We start from the raw sequence: 21393 nt of genomic DNA, 5'->3' as shown, positions 1-21393 counted from the left end.
CCTATTGATTTAACTCTGTCTCAGGCTGACACTAATGCATCAGCTCACAGGGCGACCGCAATCTTTGTTTTGGGCGTTGAATTGTTTCTGTGTTTTTACCTATGTACCTCCTTTGTGATCAATTCTTCACTGAATTGTCTTCTTGCCCTACCCAATGCTGTTTACTGTTTGTCCACTTCAGTAGAGACAGATTCAATTTGTATACTTTCCTCCCCCCATTCTAATCCCTCCATCCCGCTCCTCTTGGTGTCTCTGCGCCGTCAGGCCTCGTCTGTGGCGAGAGCGGAGACGAGTCATGTTTGGCCTGTCAGTGTGGCTGCTAGTGTCAGTATCTGGAGCTGCTGGTTCCTCTGACAGCGCTAGAGGGGCTGCTGGTCCTAGCAGAGTGCAGCCGTCACCCCGTGACACGCTCAGTGTCACCGATCCCCTCCGTCTGGTGACATGGCGTCCCCTCCTCCTCCGCCAGTCCTCGTCTGTGCCCGCCACTCCGCCCCCCACCCCCCAGCAGTGGCCTTTTCACTGCCACTCTGCAGTCACTCACTCACCCAGTCAGTCACTTACTTACTGCCTCGCTGAGGAGTCTTTAGTACGAATTGACCTACATGTGTTTTTGAAAGCTGATACCAGCAGTCTTGGATTGATGTGTTCACTGTTGATGTTCACTCTTCCATCTTTATCTCCTACCTTTTTCAAGTAGAACTCATCCTAACGAAATATAAAATAAAATCATTTAATATTTCTTGTATTGTCTTTTTAAAGCCTTCAGCCTTTAGGATGCAACGACTGAGATAGAGAACAATAAACAAGGTGATACAATCAAAAGTACAGATAGATAGATAGATAGATAGCCTCTGTGCAAAGCAGGACTAAATATGTGTGTGATTTAATCTGGCCTTGGCGAGTCTGCAGCGATGACAAATGGATGCTCACTATGAAACCCCCTCATCCAAGAGACAGTATTAGTTTTTGCTTTAATTACCAGCAGCAGTAATGTTTCCTATCCATAACTGTCGGCCTGCTAGAATGCAGCCTGGCAGAGGGGTGAGGGCCTTGTCTCTTCTCTCAGTGGGCCTCCTGTCTCCCCCCACACCCACACCCCCAATCCGTCTATCCTCTCTCTCCCTTTTCCCCTATTTCACTCCCCCTCCTCCTTCTCCCTCACCACCTTCCCTCCCACCCCCTCTCCGCGCCTGCCGCATCTTTCATTTCAATATTTCAATATTTATGCCTCATCTGAGAAAGTTCAAAGTCACAGTAAGGAGGCATAACTTTCTCTCGCCTCCCCGCCGACAGCGCAGGACCCTGCCTGGTGGACAGGACGGGTGACGGCTGGTCTCCCCTCCCCTCTGATGGTCATCGGTGACAGAGAGAGGAGAGAGGCCCGATTCCGGGAGTTTGTTGCAAAGACAGTTTAACCATTATTTTTTAGAGCCAATAGTGACACTGATGATTTTGTTGTGCTATTCTCCTGAAAACGTTTGTAAGAGTTGAAAACAGTTGCTCAGATTTATATTTAATATTTCAGGTTGAAGCCATTATCAGTCTATATTGGTATGGCCCAATACACCCTCAGCCAATATTACGTTTCACAGCATGTGAACCTCAAAGGTCCAGAGGTCCTGTGGGTGCCCATGTGCCCTTATGTGCCCTTATTCATGTCTGAGTCCATGTCTGTGCATGTGTGTGTGCACAAATTATTCTGACCATCCCTTTAAAAAAACCCAGAGCCAGTTTTAATAAATAAAGTGTCTGACAAGTCCGTCCTTTGCCATAAAGATCTCTGACAGCTGCCGTCTGGTAATAGATTAGCCTAATTACAGCGTCCCTGAGTTTAGATCACAACGTCACGTACTCAGCCTGTCGCTCTAATAGCCATTACAGCCACTACTCTCCACTCCCCTCCTCTTGATGTAAAGTTGTAAAAAAAAAAATAAGAGGGAGGGAAAAAAAGGAAAAAGTCATAAGGAAAAGGTCGTCCTCATTTGCATGCAAGCCTTCATTAGAATATGCGAATATGCTAAGGACCGGAGCTGGCGCTTTGCATGTGCAGGTGATGAATGGCCAGTGCATCGCAGAATAGGCTGAGATGGAGGCTTCGTCACCCTCATCTGCATAGCACACTTTATTTACTTATTTATATATTTATTCATTTACTTTTGAGTGCTTGCTCTCTGTGATACATCTCACATCCGTAGATGGCGAGTGAGGTGGACCTTTGCAATTTCCCCCTTTCCTCCCCCCCCCTCCACAACACTCGCACACACTTCAACAAGAAGCGGCTTCATTGAATGGCTCTATATGAAATAACTTAAAGAACGTTTGGATGGCTCGTACTGTAAAGCCTTTGTGTTTGTTTACCACTTGCGTTTCAGTAATGATAAGGCATTAGAAAAGGTAGAAATTGTCTTATTGAGCGCTGTTTCAACCTGTGGAACATCAGACAGAGCGTCAGTGGTGGGAGGGAGGCCAGCGCTTGTTTGAGTGAAACCTTGCGCAGTGTTTTTTTTTCTCTTTTTTTTCGTCGAGGGTGGGGTGGGGTTTGTGAGGTGGAGGGCAAGTTTCCAGAGAGAAACTCTTCTCCTCACTCTTCTCTGTTGTCAGGGCGGCAGATGGTGGGTGTCAAGACAACGGCAGCGATAGCCAAACAAAGACATCCTTTGTGTGTGAGTGTGTGTGTGTGTGTGTGTGTGTGTGTGTGTGTGTGTGTGTGTGCGTGCATACTTTCTGAGAGATGTAGAAGTTCACCAGCTATGAGTAGGAGGCAACAGCATCTATAATAACACTTGAACGGTGTATTGTGTAAACTCCTAAGCTGTACTCTTACCCTATCTCCAGAAAGTCCATTGTTTTGTGTGATTTGAGACAGAGGACACCATCCTGTACCTCAGTGCAAGTACTCAACAACTTACTCCTGTGTGAGGAAAAAGTACTTTTTCAATTACATCAGCTGAAGAAGCTGACAGATGTCACATTTGCAGTCCGACCCACAGACTGCAAACTTCCACTCTTTGCAGTCTTTTCCCCTCCATCAACAGTTATGGTTCTTTGAGCCTAATAAGTCATTGTTTGATAGGATTGCTGAATATTAGATTAGTACCATAGCGGTTTATTTTGCTCCTCTGGAGTGTGACCTTAGCTGCCCTTCACAGGCGCGGGAGGATAATGAGAGTGGTAGCTGGCCGACAGACAGGCCTGACATCCCAGCTACGCCCTTCACTCAGCTGGCTGAGGAAAAATGTCAATACGGGGCCTTATGTTTTATGGATTATCTGCTTTAGCAAAACTATAGTGAGAGAAATACAACTCTCGCTTGTCATGCTGCCTCGGTTCTTTTTAATGTGCGAGACCACTCACCAAAACAACAACGGTCGAAATTAGAGGCTGTCTTCCGTGTTTGTTTCTTTTCAATTTTCACTCCCTTCACCTCTCTCTCCTCAGTCTTTGCATCTTCCAATCGCTCAGGTTTGAACAGGGTGACCTGGCGCTCTTTGATTAACCAAAACCTATTTTCCCAAGCCATAGTTTGGGGATTTTGACATGTGTTTGATTTAGAATTTACATTTGGCACGCATCTTTACTAACACAATGTAGCGCGCGCATCATGAATGACGGCTGTTATTATAGAAATTCTACTTTTGTATTTTTATTTCCGGGGACTTAATTATTTATTTAAAAAATCTCTCTGCCTTTCTCTTCTCGTCTTATTCACTCAGTCTTTCTTCACCCTCTTTTTCATACATTTAATTTGTTCTCAGAGGACAGGCAGATAGACTGTACAGTAAACAGGCTGAATAAATCATGTTTGGGCTTTTTATCCTTGTGTGTGTGTGTTTGTGTGCATATGTTTGGGGGGGTGGGGGGTATCAGGGATACACTTCGTTTTTATACCCACGAGGCACAGGAGAGGCTTGCTGTTGTAAACGGACCCCAGTGCAGCCCTTTTATCCACAGTTTAATCTGCCCACTGGGGGCCAGAGAGAGGTCGGTCCCTGAAGGAGCACAGGGGGGAGAGACAGAGGTGAGAGGGTTGCTGGTGTCTTACCCCTAAATTAGAGTCTTTATAAGGAGATGAGGTCCTGTTGGCGTGTTTTCTTCTTATAATTAAGCTCTAGCATTAATGGCAGTGGTCATCTAGAAAAAAAACAGGTTACGGTTACACCAATATATCATCTGCAATATTGTCCACTGCTAACATAATGTAGAAACTTCTCTGAGCATCATTCTATCATTTCAGAGCTAGTGAGTAAAGCTTTTATGCAACATATTCAGTAGTAAACCACATTTTATTATCTTGAAGAGCATTTCAAATTAATTTTATCAATACTCTTTGTCCCTCTGCTGCAAAGAATGCTGTTTAGGCAGGAATAAATGTTTTTAAACCATAAACAATTACATTTAATGCTATTATTGCTAATATCACCACAGAATGGAAGGATTATTTTATGCATCACATTATCTAAAGTTGTTACCTTTAATCCAAACACACTCTCAATACAGACGTTAAAAATGCTATCAGTCAAACCCCGATACCGATGATCATGTTTTGCTGTTTTAGCAGTTTTTTCGGCTGTATAAAGATATGTTAAATAATTTTGCTTAGTGCTACATTTAGTGGCAAAACATGCTTAACAGCACTGAAACCCAAATGGGCTCTTTTTTATTCTCCACTCCCCACCCTTCACCTCTTTTCCCAGCATACACCACCCACACCTGAGGAGACCTTAGGAACATAAGGAAACCTGCATTACAAATTACTGCACATCATAGAAATTGTGCAGCAAGCTTTTTAAAATACCAGCGCTGCCAGTGAGGCGCTTTGTAATTTATCCCTTCACGGCTGTTAGCTGCGCCGCGCAACGGTGATTTATTTGGTTTAAGAGAAGTTTTGTTTAGAGAGATAATGAGCAGGACTTCTCTTTAATGATTTAACACGGCGCAGTGGAAAGAAGAGGGGGGGAAGAAAGCACATATATTTTTCATATCTTTAACTGCACTGCGGAGAGGAAGGGAAGGAAGGAGAGAGAGATGCATTAGCAAGGGAAGCTAACAGCCTTTAACAACCAGCATTTTTGATTCATTTTGTTTTGTTGTGTAAAATGAGACTTTTTCACCTCCTCATAACGCAGCAGTATTTTAGTATGTTATGTATTTCATTTAAAATGTTTCTCAGGACATGTTCCATCTTCATAGCGAATACAGCTTTTTTTTTTCTTCCATCCATAAAAGTGAATTGCATTTGTGCTGATTCCACACATTGTGCCAGCTCTCACGAGTCTATTTGGAAAAGTGCTACTTGTGTAACTGTCTGTACCTTATTCTTCCTATACACCTCTTCCTTTCATCTTGACACCAAATACAGTATTATTCTTTCTTGTTCAGCATTTTCAAGTTTCTCGCCTCACTTAGGATTTGAATCCCAAATTAAAGCAGTTAATTAGAAAATATAATGAAGCTGAGCAGCATAATATGCAAACGGTGCTATGACGCTCAGAGCTGGGGGCTCCGCAACACTGAAACTGCCATCGGCGCATAACGATGATGATATCAATAATAGATTACTTCATCAATCGCCGTTCTCTTGAAGATGGAAATGCACTGTTGGGAAGGGACCGAATTTTTATTTTTCATTATTATAATTTTTTTTTCCTCCCTTCCTCCCTCCCTTTCCCGTAGCTTGGAAATGTCTGTTTCATCTCACATTAGGGTGTGCTCTGCATAAATGCAGGTGGAACTTGCTCTCCCTCTAAATGATCCTTTAATGGAACAGTGTGCACTGGAGCTGGGAACTCTATGGGGCGCTGCCACTGTCGATGAGAACTTCGCCTCAATCAATCCGTCAAGCCCCATCACCTGCCTCAGCAGATGATCCAAAAACCCCTTTGGAGAGGCAAAGTGAGCTTTTTATGTACCTCCTCTAAGACTAGAGGACACACACACACACGCGCACCCACAGGCATGCACGCTGGAGCGGTGTCATCGTAAGTGAGAGGTGTCTGTTTCACTCAGAGGCTTGACGTTGATCCGTCGTCAGAGAAACACTTTGCCTCTCTTTTATTTTTATCAAGATCATCTTAGAATAGATCAAGTGCTTGCTTTGCTCTGGCACGGGGATAAAAACAAGATCAATTCTGATGTTTTATTTATTTATTTTCCTCCCCAATATCTGTTACATTATGGGATGTTTCCATAAGCGGATCTCTTAGAAGCCCAAGCAATATTGATGCGAAGTCGCCTCTCGCTCCCGTCAAACGAAGCGACAGCAGCACAAACTGCATTTGCCTGAGCTCCTCTCCCAAGTTCACATTCACTCCGACTTATCCCGATACTCCATCATGATTTTTCATATTCTTTTTATTTCCCTTCTTTCTCTCCAGTGGCTTTTCTTACTCTGTCCTTCCATCACCATCTATCTCCACATCTGCAAATTTGACACCACATTTAGTTCACCCTATCTACTGCTAAAGGCCTGCGTGTAGAACATCCATTAAACTGTAGCCTGTAAACTCAGCAGAATCCTCAGTCCTCATTCTTGATGTCTTCCTGTCTGTCTCTCTGTCAGGGAGGCAGTCGCTCCATCTGTCAATAAATGTCTTATCTTTCGACTTCTTGTTCCTGTCTGTTTATCTGTCTGTCTGACATGTCGGCAGCTGTCTCAGCACTCCAGGGTTGCTGTCAGCCAAGTGTTGGTTTCTGTTCTTCTGTCAGTTCACCTGCCTGTCAAAGCTTCTCAGATTAAACATGTCAACTTACCTCCAGGTTTCCTGCTTCTCCAGGATGGGTTTATAAAAAAATAAACAAGGAGGAAGCACATTGTGTTTACTCGGAAGTCTGAATTAGTTGTGGCATTGTTAAACGCTGTTTTTTTTAATGCTAAGGATCTACCTGATAAATGTTTAATATAGTACGTGGGTGCAGTATCCTAAAGATGCATTAAATATGCTTATATATCTGTAGCATTTCCTTTGGCTTTTGTTTCTACATTTGACCGTATTTCCCATAAATCCATATGGTTCTTTGGTCTCTCACCCCACATGAGAATTGGGTTCAACAATGGCAAGGCCTTCACTGTGGAAGATGAGGATTGAAGAATAGACACAATGGAAGAAAATAGGAGTGAGGGAGGTTTGGCAGGAATAGGGTGGAAATAAGACACAGTGGAGAAATAGACAGGAAAGAGACATTGTTGAGATGAGTGGTCGGAGAAGGCGTAGATGGAAGTGAGGGTAGATGGAGGAAGCTGAGATGGCAGAGGAGATGGAGGGAGGAGTGTGCGGGGGGAGCTACCTGCTGCTGATGGCAGTCAGAGTCAGTGAGGGATGGAGGGCGATCCAGCTGTGACATTAAAGCAGCAGGTGGAGGCCATCATTAGGACTGGCACAGGAGGCTGGATGAGCCCGCACACACTCATTTCTCTGGGGCCCAGCAGACCACTGCAGAGAGTGTGTGCGTGTACGTGTGTGTGTCTACTCAAAAAGAGCTGCAGCAATAGTCCCATAACTTCAGAGCCCATCCCCATGCACCTCGCTTTTCATCTTTCCCCCACGGAACCTCTCTACTTCCCAAGGTTTCGGCTGCTTCGCCTGGCGAGGGTTGAGTGGTTCCTACATCTGGTAGCTCTCCCGTAATGGCTTTTCTGTTGCCTTTTAACCATTTACAATACAGGAGTTTGTCCTGCTTCAGCTTCATTTTTCACCACATGGCTTATTCTATGATGTGTTTACGTTGCGGTGGCACACAGCAGGCAGCAAACTAGATGTTCAATTGGTTTCAAAGGGAACATTAACAATTGACCCCTAACTTTTGCCTTCTGCAGCATACGTACACCAACATTTTGTCAGATTAGCTGGTCATTGTAATGTAAGGGGAACTATTTTTAATTTTAGTAACACACTTCTAGAGGTGAAATGACAAACTGATGAGTTATTGTGTCCATGGACATCTTTTGTTGTCTTTGGCATTTGCCATGCCAGTCTTTTACCTGATGCCATCTGCTATGGCGTTTTTAAGGCAGCAGTGCGAGTGCAGAGATGTCAGAATCAAGCGAAAGACTACAGTACATTTGTCCTCTTTAACCTTTCAAGGGTAGCTGTCAAAACCTGGAAAAAAACAGCTTAAAGTAACTCAAGAAAAAGTGTGTCATATCTGACCTGGCTCCATCCCAGCATGCCTTGTTGTGCACAGCTTTCTAGAACGGGTATGTGTGATATTTGGGGGTTGGTGCCGGGCTACGGTACATCTAAGCTGAGTGGTGCTCCAGGCTTTTTCTTAGATCTCCCATCCCTTCTGGACCTGTGGATGGGCCTATCCAGGAACACCATTAGGCAAATGAAGTTGTTTGTATCAAATATTGACATGTTATCTCTTCATCGTCAGGCAGCGGGAGGGAAGAGAGAGAGAAAGATTGTAACTGTGGGTAATTGAGCCGTGTCTCCCCTGCTTATCGGTAAAGCTCCGGCACGTCACGGACCTAACGAGCTGTGGCGCGCCGATTAGTCTGAAGGGAAAGTCGAACGTGAAACACCAGAGCCGCCGTCGTTCTTTTTCTTTTTCTTTTTTTTTTTTCCATATCTGCAATGGATATTATGAGCCTCCCTGGAGGGCAGAGGCACAGCCTTATTAGTTCAATTCATGGGGGGGAAGTGAATTGATATGGATGAATGGCATGTTAAAGTATCCCTTTGTTACAATAACCATCAAGGCTGATGGTTCTGGCTGATGATGCAGCCCAAGGCAGCAGGACGACAAGCTGAGGCCTTGACCTGGATGGCAGAGGATGCACACACACCAAGGGCAGGGGGCTGATTACACACTGCCTTAAACAAATGGATTTGCCCCTTTAACATTTAGATATGGGATCTGTGTGTGTGTGTGTGTGTGTGTGTGTGTGTGTGTGTGTGTGTGTGTGTGTGTGTGTGTGTGTGTGCACTGTGTGTGTGTGTGTGTGTGTGTGTGTGTGTGTGTGTGTGTGTGTGTGTGTGTGTGTGTGTGTGTGTGTGTGTGCATGTACACTTGAGTGATAGGGGACTGTAGGTGTTTTGTGAGTACAGATTGTTATGGTATGAGCTGTGTGTGTGTGTGTGTGCCACCTGCATTCTGTCTCAACATTATCAGAAATAGTAGTTTTCTGTGTATCAGATCATCACATGACAAAATGCTACTTGTGTATGTGTTAACATTACCCTTTTGTGTGCAGTTATTTGGGGTTGTGAGTGTTGTTGTACATTTCTATGAACATGTGTGTGTGTGTGCGTGCGTGCGTGTGCGCGTGCGTGCGTGCGTGTGCGCGCGCGTGCGTGCGTGCAGCCTGTGCCAGGTGGCTCCACAGGGCATTTCCTATCTTCCACCCATGCCACTCTGAGAATAATCCAGTGAAAAAAATCGGCGAGATGAGAATCTCACAACATGCCAGTTTGATTTGTACCCCTTACTATCAAAGAAAGCTAATTAAAATCATATTTTGCATATGTCTTGTCTTTCATGCACATATGCAAATTGCCCCTGTTGCCTTTCAGCGCTCTGTAATTAGGTTTATGAAGGACAGCTGTAATACATAATTAACAGAAATGTTTGCAAGCTCTTTTTTTCCCCACGTCTAAACACGACGACTTAAACAAGCACGCGTGAAGTGTTCCAAGGCCGGGCTTTTCTCTCAAATATATTGATTCATTCCTTTACCCTTCTCAGAAATATCTTAATTATGCTGTTTGTTTATTTATAGATGATGCCGTCAGTCAGAGGCACTTCCAGTGGGCCGGGGAAGCTCAGCATTTTTGATCTTGCCAGTCTGCCTGATTGGAGTGTACAATATTTAGTCATCGCTCGCTCCCAGTTTAACTCCGAGGCAACATTCTGGACGGGTGGATGGATTGAGTTAGAGAGGACTGAGAAAATGCAGAGTGATGATAACGAGGCAAAACAGTGGAACGTTTGAATATTTATATGGTGGTGTTAGTTAGCGTCGGCCTCAGGGGCCTCGATGACGGACGGGACTCTGGGGCCATGATGGGATGGAGGACACAGCCGTGTGTGTGTCTGTGTGGCTGTGTGTGTGTGTGTGTGTCCAGACGTTGGCAGGGGGGTTGAGGAAGATAGTTGACATAGTGACATAAATGGTGAAATAATTATGCTTTTGCTTCATGATAGACTGACTTTTAAAGTTAGAAGTTAAGCTGCAGGAAGGCACAGACAGGCTCGCCAGAGAAAAAAAATGAATAATGCTCCAGACGGGAAAAGGAAACGAGAAAGGAAAAGAAGAAATGGTCGTAGAATCATGGAGGAGAGGAGGACCCGGGTGTGTGCAGCGACAGTGCCAACCACATGACTGTCGGTTCAACTCCCTCAGCCTCTTTCATGTAGCTCCATCCTCAGCTCTCAGATGTGGTCATTGTCCCTCAGTTGCACAATAATGGGAAGTGATGGGTGCTAAATGAAAAGGCCAGGGGATGAAAACACTGGTGAAGCAGCTTGGATGTCGGAGTAGTTATTCTTGTCATCCGTTCATTATGTTTTCATATGCTGTTTAGGAGACACGGTAAACTCAAGGCCCTCAACAAAGTCAGGACACTGTGGTCACTGTGGAGCGATGGTAACCTGGTATTTTTGACTGTGTGTGCGTGCAGCCACATGTACTGTAGATCCGTGTGCATGTGAATCCTTGCACATATTTGTGTGACACATTGATGTACTACATGTGGCACCCTCTGATTCTCCCTCTGCTGTCTGACCAAAAAGGTGCTAGTTACACAAAGAAAACACACACACACACACTCTCCACTTTACACTCTTGTGGTATAAAAAAGTTTCTGTGTAAAATCTGTCTGCTTTGCAGGTCTGTCATCGATTAACAGAACAATAGTTATTCCTCCAGATCCCTGTTTTTGGCAGCTTACATTTGCTGCGCTGAAAACTCAATTCAGGTCAAGGAATGTGAGAAAAGGATGGATTTGTGTTCTTATGTTATTGTTGGAAAATAGAAGACAAGCAACAGATGCTACATTTGATTAAGGTGAAACACCAAAGACACCACATCTTTCTGTTTTACAGCTCATTGCTGGAAACAATGACGAGCTTCACTTTTACTTGAGGTACTCTGTTTTGTGTATTTAAATACACACTATTGCAGAGATTATCTACCAGCATCTATCGTTCTCTTTTGAAACAAAAGGGTTTTCTTACATATATTTATTATTTATTTATGATAGATCACTCGTTAGGTCCTTTCAGACATGCACCAAACTCCTGATAATCATCTGAAATGATCAGGTGGGGCTGTGTGTGAGAATGCAAATGTCTGGGTCAGAGACTCCAGATATTCTCCAGAGTTTCACCTGCCAGCCCTCCTATGTCTGACGGAGCCCATGTGAGAAAACAGCAGGATTATGTCTGAGGAATTTACAGCAAGCGAGTGGGAGTTTTGATGATGTTTCTAACACACAACAGAACCCAACAAAAAAAGCACAAAAATATTGCAAACATTTCACAATCAAAAAGTAGAGCTATTCACGTAGAATACACAAATGAACATGTCACTTTGGAAAGGCAAGATTCAAGAGTTTTGGGTGATACAGGCCGATGCTATAAACAAACATCTGAATTCTGCAGCGGACTTCATACGTAATGTCCCGCCTCCTGTCTGCTGCGCCACCCCTCGCCAGAACGCTTTCTGTTGTTGTGAACACATCTGACCATACAATCTGCCCTTTGCATTCTTTATATGTGAAAGGCAAAGTCCAATCTTCCAGAGTTCATGGCTGAAAATGGCTGTAGAGTTTAATCAGCATTGCAAAGTTTGAAAGTGCTCTTTGGTCAACTCTTTTCTTTTGTGTGTGTTTTGTAGATGGGCCTTTGTGATGAAGAAACACCTCAGCACACACCTACTGGGAAAGCATGGAGTCGGGCAGCCTAAAGAGAGGTAAATGTGACACACAGCGCTCTGCATATCATAATCTGCTTTTCTGATGTTTTTTTAACTTTGGTAGAATATATATGATTGTTAATATTTGCAGGCCATACCAAAGAGAGAGCCAAGGACGAGCATGTGTCTGACTTCTACTCAGTAAATCTTGTCAGTGAAATTATTTCTAGCACACTTACATATATGAAAGGGAGAATTAGATTCAGATCTGTTGCCCTATCCTGGATCCTGACTGTCAAGTATCTCAGCATTTTTATTTCAGGAGACTAAATTGAGAGATACAGCGGGCAATTAATTCAGGATTTTGGAAGATGATTTGACTCCTATAACCCCTATGGAGGTCTGCAAGCTTTTAAAGCAAAAAAAAAAAAAAGTCCTCACAGTTAAATTTCAAGTTATATATAACTCTAGATCCTCCCTTTCCCTAATGAGTTAAATGGCTTTCACTCATTCTGTCTGTCTCGCTCGCTTGCTTGCATCCCTTTTTTCTGTCAAACTTTATCTGGCTCCCTCCCTCATCTTACTTTCGGCTCTCCCTCTTGAATTAAGGATGAATGATGTTTCTTTTACCATTTTTGTCTGCGCATGTGAGCGCGTGTGTTTCTGTGTATGTGTAATGTCTCCCGCTTGGCCCTGTCTATCAGAGGCAGAGCCCTGCTGTCAGTGCTTGTGTATGTGTATATTCGCGTGTGAAAAGGAAAGATGAGGAGATGAAGTTGTGAAGCCCCCCCACCCCCCTCCCTCCTACCCTGACAAGCCAAAACGAGACGTTAAACACCTCTCAATCTGTCAAGCTAGCCTCTAAAATAGAAACAGACCCGCTTTTTCATTACTCCGCAACCAAATTGATACTTTTGACAACATGTGGTATTAAATATGACAAGTGGCTTCAGATATTGAAGAAAGCGGTCCCGACCAGATGCCTCTCCATCTCGCAGACATTATCAGCTAAATTCCTACTGTCAGCTGTTCATCTGGATTAGATGGAAACAAATCCTCATATCCTCAAATGCTTAGAGCCTCTGTTTCATCCACATTTCTGTTATTGTAACCTTTATTTATCCAGGGACAGCTGACACAGCTCCATACAACTCTTAGGCAACATTATAATTGATACTCACAGCTACATACTGCATGTTCTGATCTGTTAGCCAACCAGTGCAACCAACGTCCTCTGTAGTTTACCATTAGTCTGACTGACTGTTTTGGCTTTTGTGCTGTAGTAAAGATTACATTTCCCTCTTTGAATGAGTAAATATCTCCCCCGTTAACAGTTGATAAAAACTTTAAAGTTAGAAAAAAGTTTTAAAAAAGGACAACAATTAAGATTGAGAGAAACTCAAAAAATTGTGATTACTAATAAAGAAAAAAAGTAGTGTCAACAGGCCAACAGACAAATCCTGGTGTGAGGTGGAAGCTTCCATCACTACAGCTGCATGTGGCACAGTAGAAACACTGTGATCTATGTGAAGGATTTAACATCTACATTTTCTAGAAATACAGTATGCCCATGAAAATCCTGCAGAATATGTCTCACACTGATTAAAATGTGTTCAATGTTAGTTTGCATGGTTTTAATACGGCTCAATGTGTTTTCACCTGCACATCACGATAAACGACTGTTTTAGCTCCTCAGACAAGAAAAAACACAAAGTTAAATCCACTAGCCTCTGCTCCATGAAAACAATTACACATTTCCCCTCTTCTCTATTAAATCCTTATGTTTGCATCTTAGCGGCATGCTGACAATGCTACCCAGGGACTGCTAAAGACCAGTGTCTGCCTTCAGTGTTCCTCTGATCCCTTGCTGGCTACACTCTGCAAATGCTTCCTGTTTCTATTTCCATTTTCACTTTGTCATGTGTTTCAGATTTTTTTGTATCTCATATGATTACAATGCACGAAATGGTGAATTACAAGTTTGTTGCTTATAACTAAGCTGGTGATGGTTAGGCAAGAGCTGTACAACTACACTGATGAAAACTTGTCTTATACCTAAGTTCATTTGATTGTTTTGTGACTGAATAAATGTCACATTCAGACAGATAAACGTCATCTGACAGAGGAAAAGATTACTGATCATGATCCACTCAAACATGTTGACGTCGCCTAGCAGCCACCATAAATGTGGAAGTTTGAAAACACATCTCATCTGGTAAAATGTTTTTGAACTAAAACAGTAAAAGCACCAGTTTTTAGTCTAAACAAGTTAGAAGAGGAATCCTTTATTGTCAGAGTATTTTACATTTACAGGAAATCTGTGAGCAGTGAACAATGTAAGTAAGTAAAGTTTATTTAATGTTGCACCTTTCACAAAACAAGTCACAAAGTGCTTCACAAAAGGACAGTTGTTAAAATTAAATAATCAGACAAAGCATTTGCACGCATTCAAAAACAGTTGGGAAAGGCCAGTTATTTTTGAGGGTGTCCACAGAGACAATAGGAAGGGTATTTCATTGTGTGGGAACCATGGCTTCAAATGTGCGATCACCCTTTTTTAATCACGTTAGAGGGACAATAATAATGGGAAGTGATGGGTTTGTTTCCTTGCTCAGTGGCACTGAATGTTGAGGGTGGGGAAAATGCTCCTCATTCACTCCCCTCCCATATGTCCTCTTGCTGGTCCAGGGATTTGGTCCCAGGCCCCACTTCTCTAAACTGTGGGCCTCAGCTGCTGCCTCATCATCCCCAAAACGTGACATTTTTGACGATGACTATGACGACACTTGGATTTAATTGAATATTCAGTTAAATTTTCCATATGTTACAGCATCACACTCTCAAAGCCCCTTTGTGCTCTCGGCTTTTGTAACTGAACGTGGCAACACACTCAAGGTCATACAGAACACACAAACACACACACACACACACACACACACACACACACACACACACACACATTCACATATAAGCACACTGGGCATGAATGGAGCTGTAAGGTCTGTGTGTTACCTGATAGTGTTGAGCTCAGTGTGTGTTCATTCACTCCGCTCCGCTCAGCCTTTATGCCACATTAGATCATTACACACACTCACACAAACACACACACACACATACAGTTGCATACAGTTACGTTTATGCACATGAACACACAAACTGTATATTCACACTGTTGCAAACAACCATCAAAAGCTCATTCTTTCATCCATGTTTTTGTCTTTCTTTTTTCCCCCCGACTAATTTCTGCACATTTAAACATGCACCTACACACACACGCACATGCAGAAGCACGCACTCACACACACACACCCTCTTAGAGGGAGGACGGCCACAAGGTTTGTTCTATTTAAACCTGTAAAACACGGTGTCATCATTTTTCTGACAGTCCTGCAGACAGAATTTATCTCATCATTAATTAACCATCATATTTCCAACACAGTGCAGCTTAATTAGCACAAGGTCAGTGGGGAGGGCTTATTAAGTGGAACAAATTTGGGCAAGTGTAAGAGAGGAGGCAGAGGACGGAGGGCGGAAGGAGGAGAAGGAGGGGAAAGAAAGAGAGAGCGAGGATGGATGACAAAGAGATAGGCAGAGAGGAGAGATGAAAAAAGGGAGGAATGGAAAAAGAGAGGAAGTGTGTGTATGAGAGGTTTGGTCGGACATGACAGTGCTGGCTCGATGATTGATAACTGCACTGGTTTTGAAAGCCCAGAACTGGAGACTTGGATGATGGCTGTGGGAGAAAGAGAGGGAGGGAAAGGATGGCCAAACGTGTGAATGTGTGCGCATGTGTGCGCATGTGTGTGCGTGTTTCTGTGTAAAGGGGGTATCTGAACCAGCAACTAGGGACCAGTGGGGGTGGTTGAGAGGCGACGGGGGCTGTTGGGGGGAGCCAATTGCAAACATATGCTGGCTGGCAGGCGGTGGAGAGATGGATTGCAGTGGGACAGTGTCAGAGAGGCAGTTTCATCACCATCTCTACGGCCCTGTTCACCTGGTATTTTTAGAACGCTGGGGAGATCTGTTAGTCAAAGGAAGAGAGCAGGAGGAAGAAACCTGACTTCCCGTAGGTAACACCAGGCTCCATTTATCCAAATCCATCTGGGGCCTCAAATGCCAAGTCATTTCGGGTGGGTATCTGTGTGGAGGACGAAATCCCACCCATATTAGCTTCAAAAGGCTGATAGTGCTGATAATGTTTGGTGCAACTATTCTATTTTAGTTGATTGGCTTAAATCTGGGGGAATCTGCCCCCATTTGACCTTTCTAAAGTAGTTAAGGGCAGCAGGAAGCTTCATTGCATGCAGTGACTTAGCCAAAGGGCGGACTATTCATATTTGAAACATTAAAGTAAAGAAGTGACAAGTATGGTAAACATAACAGTGTACACACAAACACACACTGTGGCAACTGAAGTTAAATGCAGCACTTCCTTTTGGTCACAAACCCAGACATTTTCTTGTCGTATTGAGTCAACTCTGAGCTTACACTGTTTGTTTTTTGTTGTTAAAGGAAACCCTCAGAAATCACAGGAAGACCATGTTAAAAACACATCATGTATTTAAGTATTTTCATATGAAAGAAAACATCTTTGGTCCATAGCTTTTTATTTTTATTCAGTGTCTCATTTGAATCCCTTCCCATTAATGGTTTTAGTGGGACGTGATGGCCGACACTGGTCAGAGCTGACTTTAAATAAAAGGCTAATATTAGCCTCAATGTATCGCTCTAACCCCAGCGGGGGAAGAGGAGGAAGAGGAGTCGGAGGGGGAGGATGGGTGTGATGACAGACTCCAACTATCTGACAGGTTCTGGGTGAGAGAGAGAGAGAGAGAGAAGGGGAGAATAAGGGAGAAAGAGAGAGAGGGAGAGACTGTTGTAAAGTGACACAACTGGGTCTTTGTCTCAGTCACACCACCACTCCTCACTGCAGGCACTGAGCGGAGATGAGGGCTTTTTGTCCTTTTGTCTGCCTGCGTGTGTGTGTGTGTGCGCTTTGTTGTAGATGTGTACTTGCGAGGACCTCTTGTCCTCACACATTTACACTATAAACCTGCTTGTGTGTGCTGTCTCACTGTAATGGATTGTAGTGATCTCAAAATGCTTTTTATTGTAACATTTTGCATTACAGCCCAGACTGATAACAAGAAGTTGTTACTTTTGTTGTCACCCACTTGTAATAACACCAAGTTGAATCGTTGCTGTTCCTTGGTGCATTTTCATCTGAATATATAATCTCTATTATTCCGTTAATGGATGCAGGGTCTGAGCACACCTAGCGGGAAAAATGGTAGTAAAGTCTCCAGAATCTGTAAAAAGTATTCCCACTAGTTTAATTTTATTGATGTTGATTGATTGTTGAACATGAAAGCTGCTCACTCTCAGGAGAACGATGGCGTTATCTTGATTATAAAACAAAGAAAGGATGTGACCGAGTGTGGCGTTAACAAGTACAGCATGTGCCCCTGAGGAGAACATGGAATAAATTGTGTGTCGCTGCTTTTGAGTAACACTTTTCCAATATGACTGCCTCGTCTCTAAAATTATTGCGTGAGTGTGTCAAGGTTAGAAGAAAAATGCTCTCTTTATACCTTTTCCATCATCTAAAAAGATTTCAGATGTTTCCCCAATTTAGTTTTTATCTCACGACTTTAATCCATGTCTTTTAGTATTATAACCTTGGTGTGTGCGTGTGTCTGTCTGCGTGTGTCTGTGTGTGTCTGTGTGTGTGAGATGTATTGATGCTGTGTGGCGTGAAGGCACACAGAGCCTACAGTCACCTAAACCAACACTTCAGCTACAAGGGAGTGGCTCAGGCGCGTGATTGACAGCAGCGACCTTGCCTCAATTGCTTGTAATTAGTTCTTTAAAAACAGGGCGCCAAAAGACAACTGAACTGTCTCACACACCTGTTTTCATAGGTAATTGTTAAAACGCCTGCCATTTTCACGCTTGTAATAATAAACTCCTTGAACTAATACACTCATCACTCTTGAAACAGGAGTGCTGACAAGCCAGAAGAAAGATATATTTGTTTAAAGTCGGAGGAGGGAAAGCGTGATACAAGCAGCTGGGGAGAATGTTTTCAGTGTTTGGGAGATGTCTAATTGCGAAAGTCTGCTCACGGTTTTTAAGTCGTATTTTAAAATACAACATTACTGTATGTCTGAGCCAAGTAAGCGGGTGTTAAAATCCCTCAGAAGAAAACAGAAAACCAGGTGAAGAGGCATGAGCGCCGATCCAGAAATAGCCAGCATGATGCATGCAGCGCAGGTGTGATGACTCACAAAATGAAGACAGGGATATTCACAGCATTAGTTATTACATGACTGCAGCAAGAAGAGTCCAGAGTATTATCAGTCTTTGAGAGAAGATGCTCGCTTTAGATTGAAACTGCCATCATAGGTACCTTGAGTTTATCTAAATGTTTACTAGCTTTATTCTTCTAGAAATGTTTTCATATTTGTATTCATTGTCAGTGTAGTCAAGATTTTGTGCAGTTAACTAATATCTCCGTCATCCACGCTTACAAAACACGGCGCACTATTTGGGCATGTTCACACAACAGAATTGATTTGTACGTTGCTGTGGTCGCTCGCTCCACATTGCCAGGGGCTGAGCTCGGCTGAGCGGGCATCTGGCTCTGCAGCGCCTGGCTCTGGGCTTGCTGCCGCGACCCAGCATGCCGTGCAGCGCGGCCATATTGCCCCAGCACCAAGGGCCGGGACCGTCCAGGCTGGACGCGGAGAGCAGGAGCGGAAGAGCCCTGCCTGGAGCCAGCATGGTGGCAATATGGACCACAAGGAGCAGGCAGGGGTCAAGTCACACAAATACTGTGAGCCTGTGTGTGTGTGTGTGTGAGAGAGTGAGAGAGAGTGAGAGAGAGAGAGAGAGAGAAATAGAGTTAGCAGGGCGATAGGGAGATAAAGAGTAGATAAAGACAACCCCTAATTCATTAAAATAAATCCTTTCCCTTAATTATTGATAATGAATCTACTCTTTAATCTTTCTCTTTCTTCCTTCCCTTATCTGCCTGTGTCAGCACTTTGTCTCTCTAGCTTGGTGTTGGGTGGTAAGGTCTCGTTTTCAGCCACCCAAGGGCAGCAGTCAAATCAAACTTACTGCAGCAACCTAAAGAGAAACTGTCTGTTTGGCACTGAGGCAGGATCACGTTATAACCGCTGACCAACACACACCAGTGATCAATTCTGTGTTGTAGTCTCAGTGCAACATCAGCACACTGATTTTGTGCGCTTTTTGCACTCGAGGAGCTCCATTTCCCAGAGGTCCCCGGTGCAGCACGGGTAGAACCTGGTGTTGGTACCGGCAAGGCCTCAGCGACCCCTAGCTCACCTTTGTGTTTGCTGGCTGCATGTTTGAACAGGAGCCAGCGGACAGCGCCTCACTGTTTACCCTATTCAATATTTCATGGAGAACGAACACTCACAGAATGAGGGATCGCGTTAATATTGCTGTTAAAATTAAGCGATAATTAAAATTTGTTAGTTTAAAAGCCATCGCAGTCTATAAAAGTTTGATTACTGGAAAATTAGGTGCATTAAGTTTTTATGGGTTGGCCTGTGCTATCGCTTGGGAACAATTTTTATGCACTTGTCATGGGCATATGGTGCAGAATTGTGTGTGTGTGTGTGTGGATAGGGCGGAGTGAGCAAAGGATGTTGGTTCTCTGAAAAGCTGACACACTTTATTCTAAAATCTCCACCCTTGCGGTCTTGCTCATGATTAGTTAAATCACAGGACCACCACTGCTTGGGAGCCACAACTGTGACAAAATTACAATTATAAATCTGGGCCTGTGTCTTGGAGTAGAGAGGTCAAAGGTCACGTACCGTACATCCAAGCTACTTTATGGCCATCTCAATTCACCAGTGATGTCACATCAGCTGTCCGGGCTATGCATTGTTGTCGGTCACTTTAACATCAGGCTTCCTGGTGCAGGGTGCAGCGAGGTCCTATTGGCTCCTATTACTAATAATAATGTTAGTTAGCAGCTGACAGCTCGTCCCAGAGTTGGAAACCACTCGTCATGTCAGAGGAACATGACCTTGACTTGTGGAATAAATCTGCAGCAGTGGTTTGTCTTCCTATAACAGCATCTACCTCATCTCGGCAGTGCAGCTCCAACAGACCCTCCAGCTTTTTGAAGTTTTTCTTTCCCTAAGAATGATGTCACCCACCGCTGAAGCCCAAGTGACATTACTCAAGCAGACAAGAACGGAGAATGTGCACAGTTCACCTTCATATTCATTTCACATCCTGTGGCACAAAACCAGGCAGTTATACAGTGACACAATTGTGCAGCTAACTGTTGACAGTGGTTGGACATTATGCACAGTGGGACTGTGGAAAAACTGGGCTGGAGCCAGCCTGTTTTTCTTCTCTATTGAAACATCAGACTGTCATGGCAGAAATGGATGTTGCCAGGCATCACTAATGAACCAATTAATCAATGAATTAGCTGAGCAGCGATTAAATTAATGTGAGCTGGACTGGCAAGCGGCGGTCGTGGATATATCCTGGGGAAGGTGATTAACACACACACAGAACAGGCAGCGATCAACAAGGCCGCTATTAAGCTGGACAACTTCCTGAACTTTTCTCTTTTTAAGCTAAATATAGCAACACTTAATTCATTTTATGTATTTGTGGACTGGAGAGGTATTATCATATCTTCCCATGCAGCTGCACAGAGATGCTAATATACTGTGGAGCTATGTTTTCAAAAGAGATTGTCATTTGTATTTTACTTAAAGTGTCTTACTTTTCAGTTATACCTGCCAGTCTCTGAAACAAATAGAACCTGTGTATTCTAAATGACTCTCTATACAGGCTGTTGTAAAATAACTAATAAATATATATTTCAATATTTCTCAGATTAATGATCATATAAAATACTTGCACAGTCACATTTGACAACACCATTTATTTAATTTCTATGTACTAACCAAAAGCCCCCATTTAAGTCAACTGTTTAACATAGTTATTAAATTATTACAAAAACCTTTGCCATAATAAAAATAAAACATTTCTTAAACAATATTATGTTTAAATAAATATGCAAAATATGTGTTCACAGGACTGAGATCATACATGATTAAAATATTAGTTCCTTTATCATAAATTAACTGTATAAGGGTAAAACCTTTAAATCTTATAAATCTCATCTCATCACATATATGGAAAAAAAGGTTTTCTGAATTTAAGGAAAAAAACCATCAAATCATTTCAAATTTATTTCATTTTTTTATAATTATTGGTCAAATGAATGACTGAAATAAATCCCAAAATCTTAATTTTCCTGGAGAGCACCAGACCCCTGCTCCAGACTCACTCATACATTCACTTCCATGGATTATGTAAATTAAACATCATTTTTTGCTTTCTGTTGTTTTTGATGTGTTTTGTCTCACGTGTAGGACAACACACACACCACCCCCACCGCAGGGCCCATGCAGTGGACAGTCCTGAGCAGGCTCTTGGGGCCCTTTAGGGGCCTACAAGGAGTCTTGAGCAAAATG

The 21393-nt window shown here is 43.2% G+C and overlaps 1 protein-coding gene across 1 annotated transcript in view; it reads left to right on the top strand.

Annotated features, from left to right (window-relative positions):
- znf407 (zinc finger protein 407) overlaps nucleotides 1-21393 on the top strand; it is a 149351-nt gene that overhangs the window by 53005 nt on the left and 74953 nt on the right. Inside the window, exon 5 of the mRNA XM_035163596.1 lies at nucleotides 11837-11911. Within this exon, the coding sequence (XP_035019487.1) occupies nucleotides 11837-11911 (75 nt within the window). The remainder of the gene's footprint in view (nucleotides 1-11836; nucleotides 11912-21393) is intronic.

This window comes from Hippoglossus stenolepis, chromosome 8 (genome assembly GCF_022539355.2).
Source record: "Hippoglossus stenolepis isolate QCI-W04-F060 chromosome 8, HSTE1.2, whole genome shotgun sequence".
Taxonomy (NCBI): domain Eukaryota; kingdom Metazoa; phylum Chordata; class Actinopteri; order Pleuronectiformes; family Pleuronectidae; genus Hippoglossus; species Hippoglossus stenolepis.
This window is presented reverse-complemented; position numbering and strand designations above follow the sequence as displayed.